The 16,630-nt window shown below is 47.5% G+C and overlaps 1 protein-coding gene and 1 pseudogene across 2 annotated transcripts; both read right to left on the bottom strand.

Annotated features, from left to right (window-relative positions):
• Positions 1-8,595: 8,595 nt before the first annotated feature.
• LOC119280774 lies at positions 8,596-9,873 on the bottom strand (annotated as a pseudogene).
• Positions 9,874-13,307: 3,434 nt separating this feature from the next.
• On the bottom strand, positions 13,308-15,091 carry LOC119274702. Of its 2 annotated transcripts, XM_037555425.1 has the most exons (3): positions 14,985-15,091; positions 14,341-14,901; positions 13,308-14,240 (listed from the first exon to the last, which is right to left on the bottom strand). In XM_037555425.1, exons 2-3 carry the CDS (start codon positions 14,878-14,880, stop codon positions 13,512-13,514), a joined length of 1,269 nt encoding a protein of 422 aa, XP_037411322.1. In that variant the 5' UTR covers positions 14,881-14,901; positions 14,985-15,091; the 3' UTR covers positions 13,308-13,511. The 2 variants fall into 2 exon arrangements, with proteins under 2 accessions (XP_037411322.1, XP_037411321.1); XM_037555424.1 differs by having other exon boundaries at positions 14,341-15,054.
• Between the last annotated feature and the right edge of the window lie 1,539 nt (positions 15,092-16,630).

A 16,630-nucleotide genomic window follows, 5' to 3' on the forward strand; every position in this document is an offset into this window, starting at 1 on the left:
TTAAAAAATGAGGGTCACCGCAGGTAGAATTTCAATCCAAAATTTTACTAAGGTAACATGCACCTTCACATTGTTAATGTCGTTGATAGTTCCAACTAGCGCATGGTCAGCTCGGCTCGATGACCCGAAATAGAAGCTCGATGGCCGGGCCGGGCTCGGGCTACAGATCTGGCCTGAATTAAAAGCCCTAAAGCCTGAAATGAGTCAAAATTAGGATTTTTAATATATGTATAGCTAAAATATATTATTTATGTGCCTAGAAAATGATTAAAATAAGGTTGTTTAATAGAAAAAATGAACTTTTTATTTTTTTAGGTCGGGCCGGCTTTGGTTTTGGGGGTCAGGCTTTTAAAAGCCCGGCCTGAGGAACGCCTGAGTCTAGGTCCAACTAATGAAGTCCACATAACAAGTTTTCAACTTAGAAGTGAAGGGATGTTTCCAACACCATCTCGTTAGAACCTAGAAAGAACAGTTGCCCTCGATTACAGATCTAAACTCCTTTCTAGACTAAACTACGAACAAATATAAGAGATAGGGGGTTGATGACTTAAGGATCGGTATACGAAGGTTGGATTATTGAAGATGGGTTATTGGGTTTGAGAAAAGCAATGTTGTGATTCCAAGGCGAGGTGTTGGAACGGCACCAAGCCACTCTCCACTTGGGAAGTCCTCCAACATTGCATAGAGCCATATGTATGTATAGTACCTTCGATCCATTACAAGTGTCACAGTTTTGAACTAACCCTAGTTCAAAACAGCGATATTTATTTTGGATCAGAGGGAATAGAATAATTTCTTAGCTTGCTCCCTTTGTATCCTGCTAGGAGGTATGTGGTTATGAGTGGGTGGACGGAAGGCCTGCATAATGGGACACCAAAATATTTTTTCTCCTTCACAAGTCACGTAAGATTGGTTAAAGTGTGTGGTATGGCAGGAAGTGAATGAGCGAGCGTATTGTTGCACTCTCTTCTCATGCTACAAGTAAGAGTATAATAGCTCACCTTGTATATATTGATATGTCTTCTTCTCAGCTTTTTTTAGACATCGTTCTTCTTCTCAGTTAGGAGTAAGAAACTAAACATACACACATGCCATGTAAGTGGATTGGGCCTTTGAGATTTTAGAATTTTACTAGGATGGGGTATAAGATTTAGTGGGCCTACCCATAAAACCAAACACTAATATGCTAAACTAAACGTGGACGGGTCCCGGGAGCGCCTATTCCACGCATAGCGCAATTCTTGGAGAACAAACACGGACTCATTCGTGTCTATTTTTTTTCGAAAGCAAAGTTCCCGGCGATTAGGTTTAGCGCGTCGCCGCCGCCGGCTGCGGTCGCTAATCCTGTGGGCTGTGGCCTTCTCGTGAGGCTAGCTTGATGTACTGACGAGGTACTCCCTTCTCAGTTTTTTGTCCCCTAGCAGAAGCTAGGGTTTGATTGTCCTCCGGCGGCTCCGCTGACCGTGAGTCCTCTTTGTTAATCACCGCTGTAAAGTGGAGATCTGCTGTCCTCCGGCGGCTGCGCCGACCGAGAGTTTCTTCGTTGTTGAATACCGGGCCGGTGTACGGTCTCCTCGTCGCAGGCGGACCGGTCGTCATGAAAGTCTTGAGTTGGAATTGTCGCGGGTTTGGGAACGCCGCGGCAGTTCGAGCTCTACTGGATGTCCAGCGAGCATGCAACCCCGAGGTGATGTTTTTGTCAGAGACACATCTTGAAAGTTATCCATCGGAGTGTTTGAGGAAGAGATTGCACATGGACCAAAAGCTTGTGTGCCCTGGAGATGGTAGAAAGGGAGGACTGATCTTGTTTTGGAAAAAGGAAATCAAAGTGCAGCGTTTGAACCTAGACCCGATGTATATAGACGTGACAGTGGAAGACTCAAATAGCTTGGTGTGGAGACTTACGGGCATGTATGGTGAATTTAGATGGGAAAACAAGTACAAACCTGGGATCGCATGCGCCATCTCCATCATGCTCACAATCTTCCCTGGTTGTTGATTGGGGACTTAAACGAAATTCAGTTTCTACACGAAAAAGAGGGTGGGAATCCACGCCCACAACAGTATATGCATGCATTTCAAAATGCTATTGATGATTGTGAGCTAAGGGATATGGGTTTTTTGGGTGATAAATTCACATGGCATCGAGGACGGATCCGAGAACGACTAGACAGGGGTTTGGTGAATGAAGCATGGGAGAATCTTTTCCCCATGGCAGCTTTGGAAAACTTACAGTACAACCACTCGGATCATAGACCATTGTTGGTCAACACTGAACACTATACTGTGCCCGTTCATGACGATGCAAGACCATTGAGATTTGAGTTGAGGTGGTTGCGAGCAGCAAAGTTCAATGATATTGTAATGGACGCTTGGCAGAAAGTAGGATCGGACCCTACAGCCAATTCGGTTTATGAGAAGTTAAATCGCATGCATGCGATGTTCCATGATTGGGACTAGAGGGTTTTGAAGAAACCTAAACAGCGCCTCCGTAAGGCGCAGCGTGATCTTGAGAGGGTGATGAGAGGCCCAATTAATGACGACAATGAAGAAGCGCGCAAAGAGCTTTCAGAGCTGATTGAATACCTACTAGAACTTGAAGAAATTCATATGATGCAAATGTCACGTATTTCGTGGCTGAAAAATGGTGATAGAAATACAGGCTTCTTTCAAGCCTATGCTTCGGCAAGGATAAAAAGAAATTTTATCAAAAAGTTGAAAGACTTGGATGGAAATTGGATGGAAGGTACAACGGAACTAAACCCACATATTCAGAGTTACTTCTCCAACCTTTTTACATCGGAGGTACAGTACACCGATCCATCTATTCTTTCTAAGGTCAATTCCAAAGTTACAGCTCGGATGAACAACATGTTATTAGCTCCATATACTCTGGATGATGTTCGTAAATCTGTTTTTAGCATCGGTGATCTTAAGGCACCAGGGCCTGATGGCCTCCATGCAGTCTTTTTCAAAAAATACTGGCATATATTAGGGGAGGAGATAACCCAAGAAGTTCTTATTGCAATTAATTCAAGGCAGATCCCACCTGAATGGAATGATACAACGATTGTTTTGATTCCTAAAGTTAACTCTCCACAGATGGTAACTCAGTTCAGACCCATTAGCCTTTGCAATGTTTTGTACAAGATTACATCAAAGATGCTTGCTGCTCGGTTGAAAACAATTCTTCCTGAAATTATTTCTCCAACCCAAAGTGCCTTTGTTCCTAGGAGGCTCATTACCGATAACATTCTCATCGCTTATGAATGTATTCATAAAATAAAAAATAAAAGAGTGGGCCAATCAGGTCTATGTGCAGTCAAGTTGGATATGCATAAAGCATATGATCGAGTAGAATGGGTGTTTCTGAGGAATATGATGTTGAAGCTGGGATTTCATGAAAGTTTTGTGGAAATGATGATGGCTTGTGTTGGATCCGTAAGATACAAAGTAAGGTACAATTCACAAGAAACTGAGATATTCATACCTACTAGAGGAATTGGGCAGGGAGACCCCCTTTCTCCCTATCTATTTCTCCTTTGTGCAGAAGGTCTTTCTAGTCTATTGCAGTATGAAGAAGAAGCTGGTGGCATTGAGGGAATTAAAGTGTGCAGGAATGCACCGTCAGTCTCACACCTTTTATTTGCTGACGATTCTTTGATTCTCATGAGCGCGGATGTTTTAAATGCAGCTTCCTTACAGCAAGTGCTAGATACCTATTGCCAAAATTCTGGACAATTGGTAAGTTTGGCAAAGTCTAGTATTTTTTTCAGTCCTAATACCAGTGCAGTTTCAAGATCTAAAGTTTGCCAACAATTACATATTGATACTGAGGCATTATCTGATAAGTACCTAGGCCTTCCAGCTATGGTAGGAGCTGATCGTAGTGACTGTTTCAAGCACTTCATTGAAAGGATTAAACAAAGAATCCAAGGATGGATGGAAAAACAATTATCAGTTGGAGGTAAAGAAATTCTTCTTAAAGCTGTGGCACAAGCTATTCCTGTTTTTGCTATGTATGTCTTTTGTCTACCAAAAGGTATTTGCAAGGAAATCATAGATATTATTGCTAGTTTCTGGTGGGGAGATGATGAGGAAAATAAGAAAATGCATTGGTATTCTTGGTGGAAATTATGTTATCCAAAGAGTGAAGGTGGTATGGGCTTCAGAGATCTATACTCGTTTAATTTGGCATTGCTAGCTAAGCAATGTTGGAGACTTATTACTTCACCTGAGTCACTTTGTGCACGAGTTCTTAAGGCAAAATACTTTCCAAATGGAGGCCTCTTACAAGCATCTCTAAAAAATGGAGCTTCGTTCACTTCGCAAAGCATTATGAAAGGTCTTGAAGTGTTCAAAAAAGGCTATATTTGGAGAGTGGGCAATGGGAATGAAATCAACATATGGCCAGATCCATGGATTCCTTCTAGTCCCAACAGAATGATCATCACGCCCAGAGGTCAAACAGTCGTATCGGTGGTGAGTGACTTGATTGATCCTCACACAGGATTTTGGGACGAGCAACTCATTAATATGATTTTTAATCCCGTCGATGCTCGAAGGATTCTGCAAATCCCCTTAAGTCTTCATGCATTTGACGATTTCATCGCATGGCACCCCGATAAAAAAGGGATGTTCTCCGTTCGAACAGCTTATAGAATCCAATGGTTACATAAATTTGGGGCGCATGCAAATGACATCAGTCGACCGGGAGGTTCTGCTACTCCAGCGATATGGAGTACATTATGGAAGCTACAAATTCCACGTAAACTTTCAATATTTTGCTGGCGTTTACTACACGGAATTCTGCCCCTAAAAGGTATACTCGCTAATAGACACGTTGGGGCAATTGGAGGGTGCCCAATTTGCCACAAGAGCTCTGAAGATATTCGTCATCTATTCTTCACGTGTATTCATTCAAGAGGTATGTGGAGCCGACTTGGATTGATAGATTTCATCAACACCGCAACACATGTTGATAGATCTGGGTCGGTTATTATGGAGTATATCTTGTCTATTGATCAAACGCCACTACCTCTAATGCCGACATTGGAGATTAAACAGGTCGTAGTGGTGGGATGTTGGTACCTCTGGTGGACACGCCGCCTTATAACACATAATGAGAGTTGTCCGCCGATGGTAAGATGGCCTTTGTCGGTCTTGGCAATTACAAGCAACTATCAACGAGCCATGGCGAAGATAGTTGTGACAGAAGAGGAAAGATGGTTGAAGCCAGACCCAAAGTTCATCAAACTTAATGTGGACGCGGCCTTTTTTGCAGAGCAAGGACTTGGAGCTACGGCAGCAATTATTAGAGATGAACGAGGTATTTTCCTTGCAGCTCAATGTAAGTTTATCCCATATGCAGCGGACGCAATGACATTAGAGGCAATGGCGATGAGAGACGGACTGAACTTGGCAAATAGCCTAGGGTTCCAGCGAGTTGAAGCGGAATCCGACTCTCTAACGGTGATCAACTGCTGCTCCGGTCAGAGTACTTGGTGGGACGCGGCGGCAGCGATATTCGCGGAATGTGTGGACATCTCTACCTTGATTGGGAAGGTCAACTTTAAGCATTGTTTTCGATCAGCAAATCAAGCGACGTATGTGCTAGCTAACTTTAGTTATTGTAATAAACTTTCTTCTAGTTGGACTGACGAGCCTCCAGATTGTCTGATGAGCAAGCTCGTAGACGATGTATCTTTATGCATTAACCAATAAAGCTAGCCATCTTAATCAATAAAGCTAGCCATGATGGCCTTCCCTAAAAAAACGCGGACTCATTCGCCCTATCCATTGGCTTGCCTATTATTGATTTTGGTAGGTGTTGACTGGGCCGGCCTGTTTGCAAATATTTTAAAACATGTTTTTTGTTTAAAAAAATGTTCTTCAATTTAGATAAGGTTCAGGGATTTTCAAATAAAAACATGAGTCTTAAAAAATAAATTTAAAAGATGTGTTGGATTATAATTTTTTCCCCAAATTTTTGAAATGTTCCATAATTAAGAAATTATTTGCAATTTTATAAAAATGTTTACAAATTCAAAATTTTCCTACATTCTAAAAGAATACTAATGAACTATAAAAACTGTTTCCAAATGTAAAGATATCAAACATTTTGTATAAATGTTTTCAGATCTTGAAAAATGTTCATGGATTAAAAGAATGTTCATAAATTTTTAAAACTTCAAAATTAAAAATTATTCATGCATTTTTTTAAAAAAGCTCATTATTTAAAAAATTTAGGTATAGGCGGCGGATGTTTGACCTTTGGAGTTTTCGTTCGTCATGAGTTTGAAAATTGTTTGTTTATATAAAAATATTCATGAATTTAGAAATATTTTCCATATAGAGAAAACTGAAGAATTTTAAGATGTTTGCCAATTAAAAAACTCATGAATTTTAAAAATATTTTCAAATTTTAAAAATTTATTCACGAATTTAGAAAATGTTCGCAACATGTAAAATGGAATTAAAAAAATTAAATTCTGGGCTATCTCCATCGCCGCCTCCTCTGCTCCTATCTACTGGAAGCAACTAGAGGTAGATTTTCCATGTGAATTGTTGTGTGACGTGCTATGGTAAGTTGTGAGTCTGGATCATGCGTTGGGCTTGCATTGTAGGAGGCAACCAGGGTTAGCTCATGGTAGACGGGGTGGACATTGAATTCTGCATGGGCCAAACAAACAAAAAGTAGCAACTTGAATGATTAAAAATCGAGCGGTGCAACACATAGAATGCACCAAATGCAACCTCTGCATCTTGTTCTGCAATTCATTTGGCAGCCTTCATTGCACCCGGAGGTCGTTGAATACACGACATTTGGTTGGCAACACTTGAGGGTTTATAGATATGAAGCGTATGGTTGCTCCTGGCCTAATATTTTAGTCACTCATTTTCACTAGCGGTGACCTTACTATAATTGCAGGTATATTAGATTAGTATAGAGCAAAAATATTAGGCAGAAAAAAAAGTTAAGAAAGGAAGCGAAGCTAGCTAGGCCCAATTCCCTTGCTGATCGCTAGCGCTAGTTGAAGCGTCTCTACGCACGGCCGCTTCGTCTCTTCATCATCAATCAGATCGCTGACCCCTAAAACAAATCAATTAGATCGCTAATCGCTTCGTCAGTTGTCTCTACGTTTCTTCATCAAAACGTTAATCGTCGCTCCACCGGCTCGGAATTCTTCTTCTCATCACCGCTGCGCGCGGCAGCCTGGTGCCCACGACCTAGCGGCGGGGTCCAAGTCGAACACCAGTCCCCAATCGCGGCAACGCGCCGCCGCAACATTTTTGTCCATCGTCCAGGACATATCAAACCCCAGTTCCCAATCACAGCAAGACCATCACCGTCGATACCGCGGCGGCGGCCGCCGTTGAGGAGAAGCCAGTAGGGTCGTCTACTGCGTCGGCTCCTTTCTATTGAATCGTGTGAATTTGTATGGATTTTGAGATTTATTCCCTTCCTTGATTCACGTGGAGAAAGAATTAGTCTGTTCCTTGTAGAAACTTACAACTTAGATCAGGATCAAAGTGGACGGAAAACGATGTTTCTGTGTCTGCAGGTTATATCAAGTAATAAACTAAATCTTTGGGTCAACGGGTTTCTCATATTGCTTATGATATTTAACTCATTATCTATGTTATTTCTAGGGCTTAGAAGATGGTTCTAATGCTTCACCAAAGAGGAAAAAATCTTATCAAGAATGACATGTAGAAGGAGCCATCGGATTGATAATGGCCCAGCCGCCCAGGTATGCTTCCTTTTTGTGATTGCTTTTGTCCTACTGTAAGAAGTATGTGCATCATTTAAATAACTACTAGTATATATTAATAAAAACAATGTGAGGTTTGTAAATGTCCCAAGAGCAGTTAGGTTTGGCAAATTCCCACATTGAGAAAAAAATGTTGAGTAAGATTGACCATTATCGGCGACTTTGCAGAACAAAAATCAAAAGAAATTATAAAAGTAAAATATAAGGGCCCTAGGTTCTCGTTTTGCCTAGGGCCCCCGAAGTCTCAGGACCGACCCTGACTATAAAGCACATTATACATGCAATACGGAAATAATACCTTTTCAGTCCTAGCTACTTGATAAATAACATTTCATCCTAGCTACTAACAAATGCCAGTACCAAACTAACAGTCATATGGTGAGGATGAATAGCGTAGTTGGTAGTTGGTAGTAGTTCCTACGGAGACCATCCCGTTGCATGCTTTTGTATGGAAATAGAAATCGCGAAATGGGTAGTATAGTTGTGGGAGGTGAATATGAAGGTTGATCGGACACCATCCGCAGAGGCATTTAAATTTGCTACGTGTGGTCGTAGATGCTCTTATTGCTCTACGGGCAGTCTAGACGTGCGGTCCTAGCGGTAGATCGAGGAGCATCCATGCGCCATTAATGATTTCTTTGGATTGGATTGGAAGCAGTGGCTCAGAGCTTGCATGTGCGTGGCCTTGTGAGGCTGCCGATCATCTTGCAACAAAAGGGCATTTCGTGGTGCATTTGTGATCCCTGGCAGTGAGCCCTGCTCCCATACAAACAGAGAACACAACAGAGGACTCCAATTAAAACCCGGCTCCACCAAACACTGCTGCACAGATTAATTAACTACAATCCAAATCCATCCATTCCGGGGCTTTCCATCATAAAATCATAGTACTAGCTAGGGTTCATGTGCAGCTACGACAATGGCCCTAATAAAACAGTAGTACTCCAATCGTGATCAAGTTAGAGAGGCCAGAGTAGCTAATTCAGGAGAGCTTGGTGAGACAAAGGCGCAGATGAAGCTCGCCGGACTCTCCGTGCAGCATGTTGGGGTTGACATGCGCGTGGAGCCAACCCTGCTCCATGTCCACGGCGCCGGGGACGGAGCAGCTCGCCACCGTCGCCTTCAGCTGGAAGCTGCTCGTGAGTGGCTGGCCCGGGGCCGCCGGAGGACCGTCTACCCAGAGCACGCCCGTGTACAGAGGCCGCGCGTTGCCCCGGACGCAGACGACGTTGACGGGACGGCGGCCGCCCGGGTCCCTGCCGGCGCCCAGCCCAGGAGGAACACACAGTTGTCTTCCGCGACCAGCAGGCGGCGCTGGTCCTCCGACGATGCAGGCACGACGAACGGTTTGGCCACCTCGTACTCGATCTTCTCCACCGGCCACGAGTGTTGCCCGGACCGCGCCGTCAGGTGGCGCACGAGGCTCACAGGCGAGCCGTCGAACCGGCAGTCGAAGCAGTAGCAGGGCGCGTGCCTGCAGCTGGCCGCATGGTCGGCGGCCGAGTGGTAGGCCATGGACCTCGCGCAGCCGAAACGCTTGTAGGGGCACGCCACCTTGTAGGCGTCGGTCCACCACGACGTCCATGAAGCGGGAGCGGGTGTAGTTCACGTCGCGCCCGCATGGAACGCAGTGCTTGGTCGCGCCGCCGCCGCCGTCGCCGTCGCCACCGCAGGCGTGGCACACGAGATGCTCGTTCTCGCACTGCAATCCACAAGGCCATGTAAGATTCAAGCTTCATTCTCCTTCCTTCCACGGGCAATCCTCTCTAGCTACTAGTTCAAATGTAGTCCGAGTACCTTGACAACTGGAGGCCTGAGGGGGCCAGGACAGGCGGCGCAGTGGAACAATTTCTTCGGCAGGTCCAGATTGACGGCCTCCCCCTCTTCCTCCGCCATTGCCCCATGTTCTTGTTCGGCCACTTCGGCGCCTTCATCCTCCGGCTTCACCACGCGCACCGGCTTCACAATGGCTACTGGACTGGGGCCGCCGGCGCCGGCGCCATGGCGGCCACTGGACTGGTCACCACCAGGTCCTCTACCGTGGCATCTTGCGTCGCAAGGGCCGCTGAACTGGGTGCCGCTGCTGCCAGGTCCGACACCGTGGGGGACGTAGGCGTCGGCGGCATGACGGCCAGAGGAGTGGTCTCCGCCACGGTGGCGGCTGGCTTTGCCATGGCAACGGGGCTGGGCGCCAGCGCCGCCTGTGCCACGGTGGCCGCCGGACTGCGGGCTAGCGCCGCGACGCTCAACTTCTTGCCGCCGCTGCCCTCGCCGTTCTGGGAAAACCGCTGCCTCTTGTTTTTCTGCTCCCCCATAGCGATTGACCGGCGCGCGCAGCTGAAAAATTGAGCGGCCGGAGTGGGCGATCAGAATTCGGAAATTATTGTGAGAGAGAGAGAGGGAGAGAGACTTGCAGGAAGAAGAACAAGCTAGCTGTGGTGGTAGTGGTAGTGGTAGTGGTTCCTTCCTCTGCTTTGACCGAGAGCGTGAAGTGTGCAGTGTGCACCCGTGACCTTGGTCAAATTTGATTTGTAAGTTGTACTGCAAAATATCTCCGTTTGCCAACCGCATAAATTGTGACACTGATAAAAAAAATCAGGAAAAATTATGTGTCTTTTCTATGATGCAATTCTCAGGAAGCGTTCCTTTACTTAGCGACGGCAAGAGTTACATCTTCCCTCCAAGCAACATCAGCAAGCCCGTGAATTCACCTCCCTTTTGTCTACCACTTCGACAGCCAATGGCGAGGAGAAGAATTCCTGTGCATCTGCTACAGCTAGTAGTTTAGGTTAGGATGGCACTCATAGGGGAAGCGTTCAGACGGATAGTGGTGTTAATTTCTTCTTTGAGTTGGCCCTCTGGGCTCCGATCCTCTTTCCGTTCGTCCGTCTGGGCGAAATCGACAGACCTCCGGCGTAGACTACTTGGGCGGCGAGGCTAGGATCTCTCGCCGTATGTGTGCAACAATGAGATCTGATATCATGCACTTTGGATCGATTAAAGGGTTCAACGACGATGACTGCGGCTCCAGGACGTTGGTTCTTAGGGGCACGTGCACGAAGACCTACCGACTGTCATCAACAAGGTCAGGTTGGCTCTGATAGGGGAGCGGCGATAGCCGCGCGTTGGTGCCTCGTTTTGCCGGCGATAGAAGTCCAGAGGCCTCTACGTAATTTTTTATTATGTTGGTGACGTTTTGTATTTCTGGTGACTTTTTTTAATAAATTTGGATTTTTTTTTCGCCAAAAAAAGTTGAACCACAGTTCCTGTATTTCGAAGTTTCTCATAATTTAGCGATGAAAGTGATGCGCACACGATTTGTTCAACACGATCTGTGCACGACATAATTAGAAGCCGCGCAGATTAAGAAAACAAGGCAATCCCATGGTGTAAGTGACTTGTGAATCGTGAGTGAATCTGTCATGTGCATAGCTGTGCTCATTTAGCAATGCCATGACACTCGATTCCTGTTAGGAGTAAGCCACAACGTTTGGTGATGGCTGAGTCGTCTGCGCGAAGCTGGCAACGAGCAGCAGCTTCGGCCGATCAGTTAGGTAGCCGTGGTGTGCGGTCGTGCATGCATGCGGTAGATGAATAAGATAGCGTGTGTGCCGGTCAAGTAAGAGGAGTGCATGCGTGTGGTTAGTTAGCAAGATTACTACGTGCGTGGAGTTAGTGGCCGGTGTGGTGGCCGGGTCTTGCGTGCGTGCGTGTGCTAGTATGTGTGTGCAGCCGGGGATAAAATGCCCCCCAGTGTACTGCCCGTTTGTGGGTGTGGGTTCGAGTTCGTGCTCGAGGAAGAAGCCGTTTGTGCGGCAGGCTTATGTGCGCCGGAAAAACATCACTGTGTCATGTGTCTCCTCTTTCTTCTACCTTCGTTCGTGCGGGAGAAAGAGCGCGAGAGGGAGCCGGGCACCGGCGCAAGAGCAAGCTAGGGCTCGGCGCCAACAATTCCTACCTTATTCGTATCCAAACATTTCCCGAAATAGTACCACCAAAAACTTTCCGTGCGTCTGGATTATTCCACAAGGGTGCCGAGACATTTCTTTCCACAGCATTTGCATCCGTTCCACTGTTGCTATAGCTGGAACCCTCTAGGCTCAAGATAGTAGCTCGTACAGGTTTGTACTGTTCTCCGTGGACTGCTGCTCGAGCGGCCACCATTGCAATATGTCTGATCTAATAAATCAATGTGAAATTTATTATCATATGCCTAATTATCATCACATTCGTTTAAATACATTGTCTATACCATCAAACTAGCGTGGTTTCAGTTCAAATATGTGAAAATTGGACGTCTGCGGCAAAAACAACTCTTAATCGGGTTATTTATTGTTAAAATAGAAATCTAATCAACTGAACTATAGAGGGCGTTTTGGTCATTTCAGAACATTTCAGCACCAACTATCGCTGCTACAACACCATTACAAACGACTACACCTCAGCTCCAACCTTCCAGCTACAGCCGCTCCTTGCAGTCAGAGTTATTGCAATTGCAACCGCAGAAGTTGCAGCCCAAACAAACACACCCATAGATCGTCGCTCCTCTCGGGGTGACTCGGGTGGAGTCCTAGCCAGCCCGTTATAGCTCGGAGCGAGTCATGTGTAGCACCTGCCAACACATGCATGATATAGCGTAGCACCTGTCGGCCAGGCATGATTTGACATCTTCACGGAAGCTCCGTGCAAGACAAAGCCGCTACACCTCCTGTCTTTGTCTTCCAGCGCTGCTTCAAAAACAATGCTCCACAAGAGAGAAACGACATCGCGGTGCCGCCATCGTCCGATCTGGATAATATTTGGCTTTGAGAATCGGGCACAAAGGCCTCTACTACCCCTTACTACCATGCTAGTTGGGATGGGTCGTTGGTGATTCCTTATGAGCAGAGTATGAGGTTTCTTTGGAGAGGCAACACATGAAACGGATTCTTTTTTGAGAAATGTAACGGATTGACGTTCTTCTAGATAAAGTCTCTTGTGTTTGAATCAAATGTCGGTCAGCCCATCACGAGCCAGGCACGCGTGCTAATGTATCGTCCTGCCGGGCACGGCCTAGTTGGCCATGTTTCGTGTACATCATGGCAATGCTGAAGAGGGAGCGTATTGTGCTTGGTGGCCACCCTCATGGTGGCTATGGCTATTACCTTTGTCCTCTCCTCGCGGGACGCTCATAAACAGGTTGATAAATGAATTTTATCATGGTGGTCACGCCTCAACCAAAAGTTTAATTTGTTCATTATCCCATACTTGTTTCTCTTTTGTGATGCAATACTGAACTATGGAGAGTCAAGCAAAAGCAAAGAAAACAACATCTCACAATCCATACAGTACTTTCTAGCATTCGAGGGAGGAAAAATAGTGGAAACCATGTTGCATGTGCGTGGCCTTGTGAGGCTGACGACGATCTTGCAACAAAAGGGCGAGATAGTGATGCATGCCAGTGAGCCCTGCTCCCATCCAAACAGAGAATCCAACGTGGGCTGACAGAGATTCCATTTTTTTTGATTTTCACTTCAAAAACCAAAACTCAGCTGAACAAAGAAGCGCAAATCATCCGCAAATTAATTAACAACCATGCAAATACATCCATACCAGCCGGGGTTTTCCATCAGAAAATCATACAGTAGCACGTACTCCTGCTAGGGTTCATGTGCAGATCGATAGGACAGTGACCCAACTAAAACAGTAGCGAAGGCCATGGTGATTAGCTAGCTAGGTTAGAGAGGCCGGGCTAATTCACGCCAACTTAGTGAGACAAAGGCGCAGATGAAGCTCGCCGGACTCTCCTCCGTGCAGCATGTTGGGGCTGACGTGGGCGTGGAGCCAGCCCTGCTCCATGTCCACGGCGCCGGGGACGGAGCAGCTCGCCACCGTCGCCTTCAGCCTGAAGCTGCACCCGAGCGGCTGGCGCGGGGGCGCCGGAGGGCCGTCCACCCAGAGCACGCCCGTGTACAGGGGCTTCGCGTCCGCGTCCGCGTCGGCGTTGCCCCTGACGCACACGACGGTGACGGGCCGGCGGCCGCCCCGGTCCCTGCCGGCGCCCACGGCCAGGAGGAACACGCGGCCGTCCTCCGCGACCAGCAGGCGGCGCTGGTCCTCGGACGACGCCGGCACGACGAACGGCTGGGGCACCTCGTACTTGATCTTCTCCACGGGCCACGCGTGCGCGCCGGACGGCGACGCGAGGTGGCGCACGAGCTTCGCCGGCGAGCCCACGAAGCGGCAGTCGAAGCAGTAGCAGGGCGCGTGCTTGCAGCTGGCCTTGTGGTCGGCGGCCGAGTGGTAGGGGATGTCGTCCACGGCGCAACCGTATCCCTTGTAGAGGCACGGCACCTTGTAGGCGTCGACCACGCCGTTCATGAAGCGGGAGTGGGTGTAGGACACGTCGCGCCCGCATGGACCGCAGCGCTTGTTCGCGCCGCCGTCGCCGCCGCAGGCGTGGCACACGAAGTGCTCGTTCTCGCACTGCAATTCACAAGTCCATGTACGCATGATTCAAACTTGAGTTTCCTTCCACAGGTAATTCTAGTAGTTCAAATGTAGGAGTCGGAGCGAGAGCGATTACCCTGAATACTGGAGGCTTGAGGGGGCAAAGACAGGCGGCGCAGTGAAACGACTTCTTCGGCAAGGCCAAGATGGCGACCTCCACATCTTCCGCCGCCCCGGCTAACATTGCCGCATCTTCTTGTTCGGCCACTTCGTCTTCCGGCTTCACCACGCGGACTGGCTTCACAGTGGCCACTGGACTGGTCGGCTCCAGGTCCACCACCATGGCAGCTGAACCGGGGGCCGCCGGCGCCGGCGCCATGGCGGCCACTGGGCTGGTCACCACGACCGTGGCGGCTGGCGTAGTCATGTCTCCCTCCGTCGTGGCCGCTGGACTGGGCGCGGCCGGCGCCGGCGGCATGGCGGCCAGGGGACTGGTCACCGCCACCGCGGGGCCCGGCTTTGCCGTGGCAACAGGGCTGGGCGCCGCCGGTGCCGATGGTGCCGCGGTGGCCACCGGACTGCTGGATAGCGCCAGGACGCTCGACTTCTTGCCGCCGCTCCCCTCCGCGCTCGCGGAGCACCGTGGCCTCTTCTTGTGCTGCTGCTGCTCCCCCATCGAGATCGACCGGTGCTCCACCTGAAATTTTGACCGGCCGGAGTGGGGATCGTATCACAATAATTGAGAGAAAGAGAGAGACGGAGGGAGGGAGAGAGAGTTACTGAAAGAAGACGAGGTAGGTGTGGTGGGCAGGGCGCGGGGCACGGTTGTTCTGCTGGAACAAGACGGGGTTGCTCTGCTCTGACCAATGGTGTGAAGTGAAGGTAAAGTGTTCATTGTCTCCTTGCTACAGTAGTTCAGCTGACGTCCAAAGCAACAACCATATCCTCCGATGCTTTTTTCTTTTCTTTGAGTTGATCTGCATAATGCTATGAAAATTTTAAAGGTACTTATCATTCTTTCTCTTTTTTGGGGAAAAAATATTCTTTGATACATTATGGAAATTTGATACATTCTGAATGATAAGTACTAGTATGCTAAGAGCAACTCCAACACGCCGACCCAAACGGACAACAATTTTATCTTTTTTGTCCGTTTGGGTCGGCCGCCTGCTCGGTGTCCGCCTTGTTTATGATCTAGGTCGGCAATGCATCCAACGCGTCGATCCATATTTGCCGGCATGGTCGGTTGGTCGCCGTTTTTGAACAAATATGCACACATTTTGCATAGTTTCACAAGCAAAACAAAAATAGCATAGTTTCATAACCAAATAAATTTAGCATAGCCTTACAAGCCGAATGAAATAATTTGTCTCAAATACATTTTTTAAAAGATACATATATTAGTTGTCAACATGAGCCCACATATACTCAACCAAATCATTTTGTAGCTGCATGTGAGTTTCCTAATCACCCATTTCATGATAAAATTGGGTGAACTGTGCAAACGTTGTCGCTCCCCCTCCATGATCAGGCACGACATTATCACCCTGAAACTGAAACCCTTGATTGTAAATACGTTTCGGACGCTCATCCTCTACGATCATATTGTGCATGATCACATAAGCAGTCATCATCTCCCACAACTTCTTGGTGCTCCAAGTTCTAGCAGGATCCAGAACGGCGCCCCATCGAGATTGCAGAACACCAAAGGCACACTCGACATCCTTCCTAGCACTCTCTTGCTCTTGGAAAAATCATTTCCTCTTCTCTTCGACAGGGTTGGAGATTGTCTTCATAATAGTGGTCCACTAAGGATAGATACCATCACCTAGGTAGTATCCTTTGTCGGAGTTGTGGCCATTGATGTTAACACTCACCGGCGGGTTGTTGCCTTCGACAAGCCTTGCAAACACCGGCGAACATTGATATCATTGTGCGGTCCGGCCATGCCGAAGAAAGAGTGTCAGATCCAGAGATCTTATGAGGCCACAACCTCAAGTATGATAGTGCAAGCCCTGACATGGCCCTTGTACTGCCCTTGCCAAGCAGAAGGACAATTCTTCCACTCCTAGTGCATGCAGTCTATACTGCCAAGCATCCCTGGGAAGCCCATGCTGGCATTCATCGCCAACAAGCGGGCTATATCTTGAGCAGTCGGCTCTCTCAGGTACTTAGGGCCAAACACATCAATCACGAAATTGTGAAACATGACATGGACTCTAGGCATGTAGACTCACTCATATGGACGCACTCATCAATGAGAATACCGGGCACTCCATATGCAAGCATCTGGATGGTTGCAGTGCATTTCTGATAAGATGAGAAGTCAATCAATCCAATGGCATCCTCTTTGCACTCAAAATAATTATCGTATCCGACCACCCCTCTCTAATACGGTTGAAAAGATACCTAGCCATACAAAAATG

This window comes from Triticum dicoccoides, chromosome 3B, assembly GCF_002162155.2.
Source record: "Triticum dicoccoides isolate Atlit2015 ecotype Zavitan chromosome 3B, WEW_v2.0, whole genome shotgun sequence".
Lineage (NCBI taxonomy): Eukaryota > Viridiplantae > Streptophyta > Magnoliopsida > Poales > Poaceae > Triticum > Triticum dicoccoides.

Coding starts and splice junctions, on each gene's coding strand:
- LOC119274702 (XM_037555425.1), bottom strand. CDS start 14,880: ATGGGGGAGCAGCAGCAGCACAAGAAGAGGCCACGGTGCTCCGCGAGC. Junction 14,241..14,340: donor TCAAGCCTCCAGTATTCAGG/GTAATCGCTCTC, acceptor TGTGAATTGCAG/TGCGAGAACGAGCACTTCGT.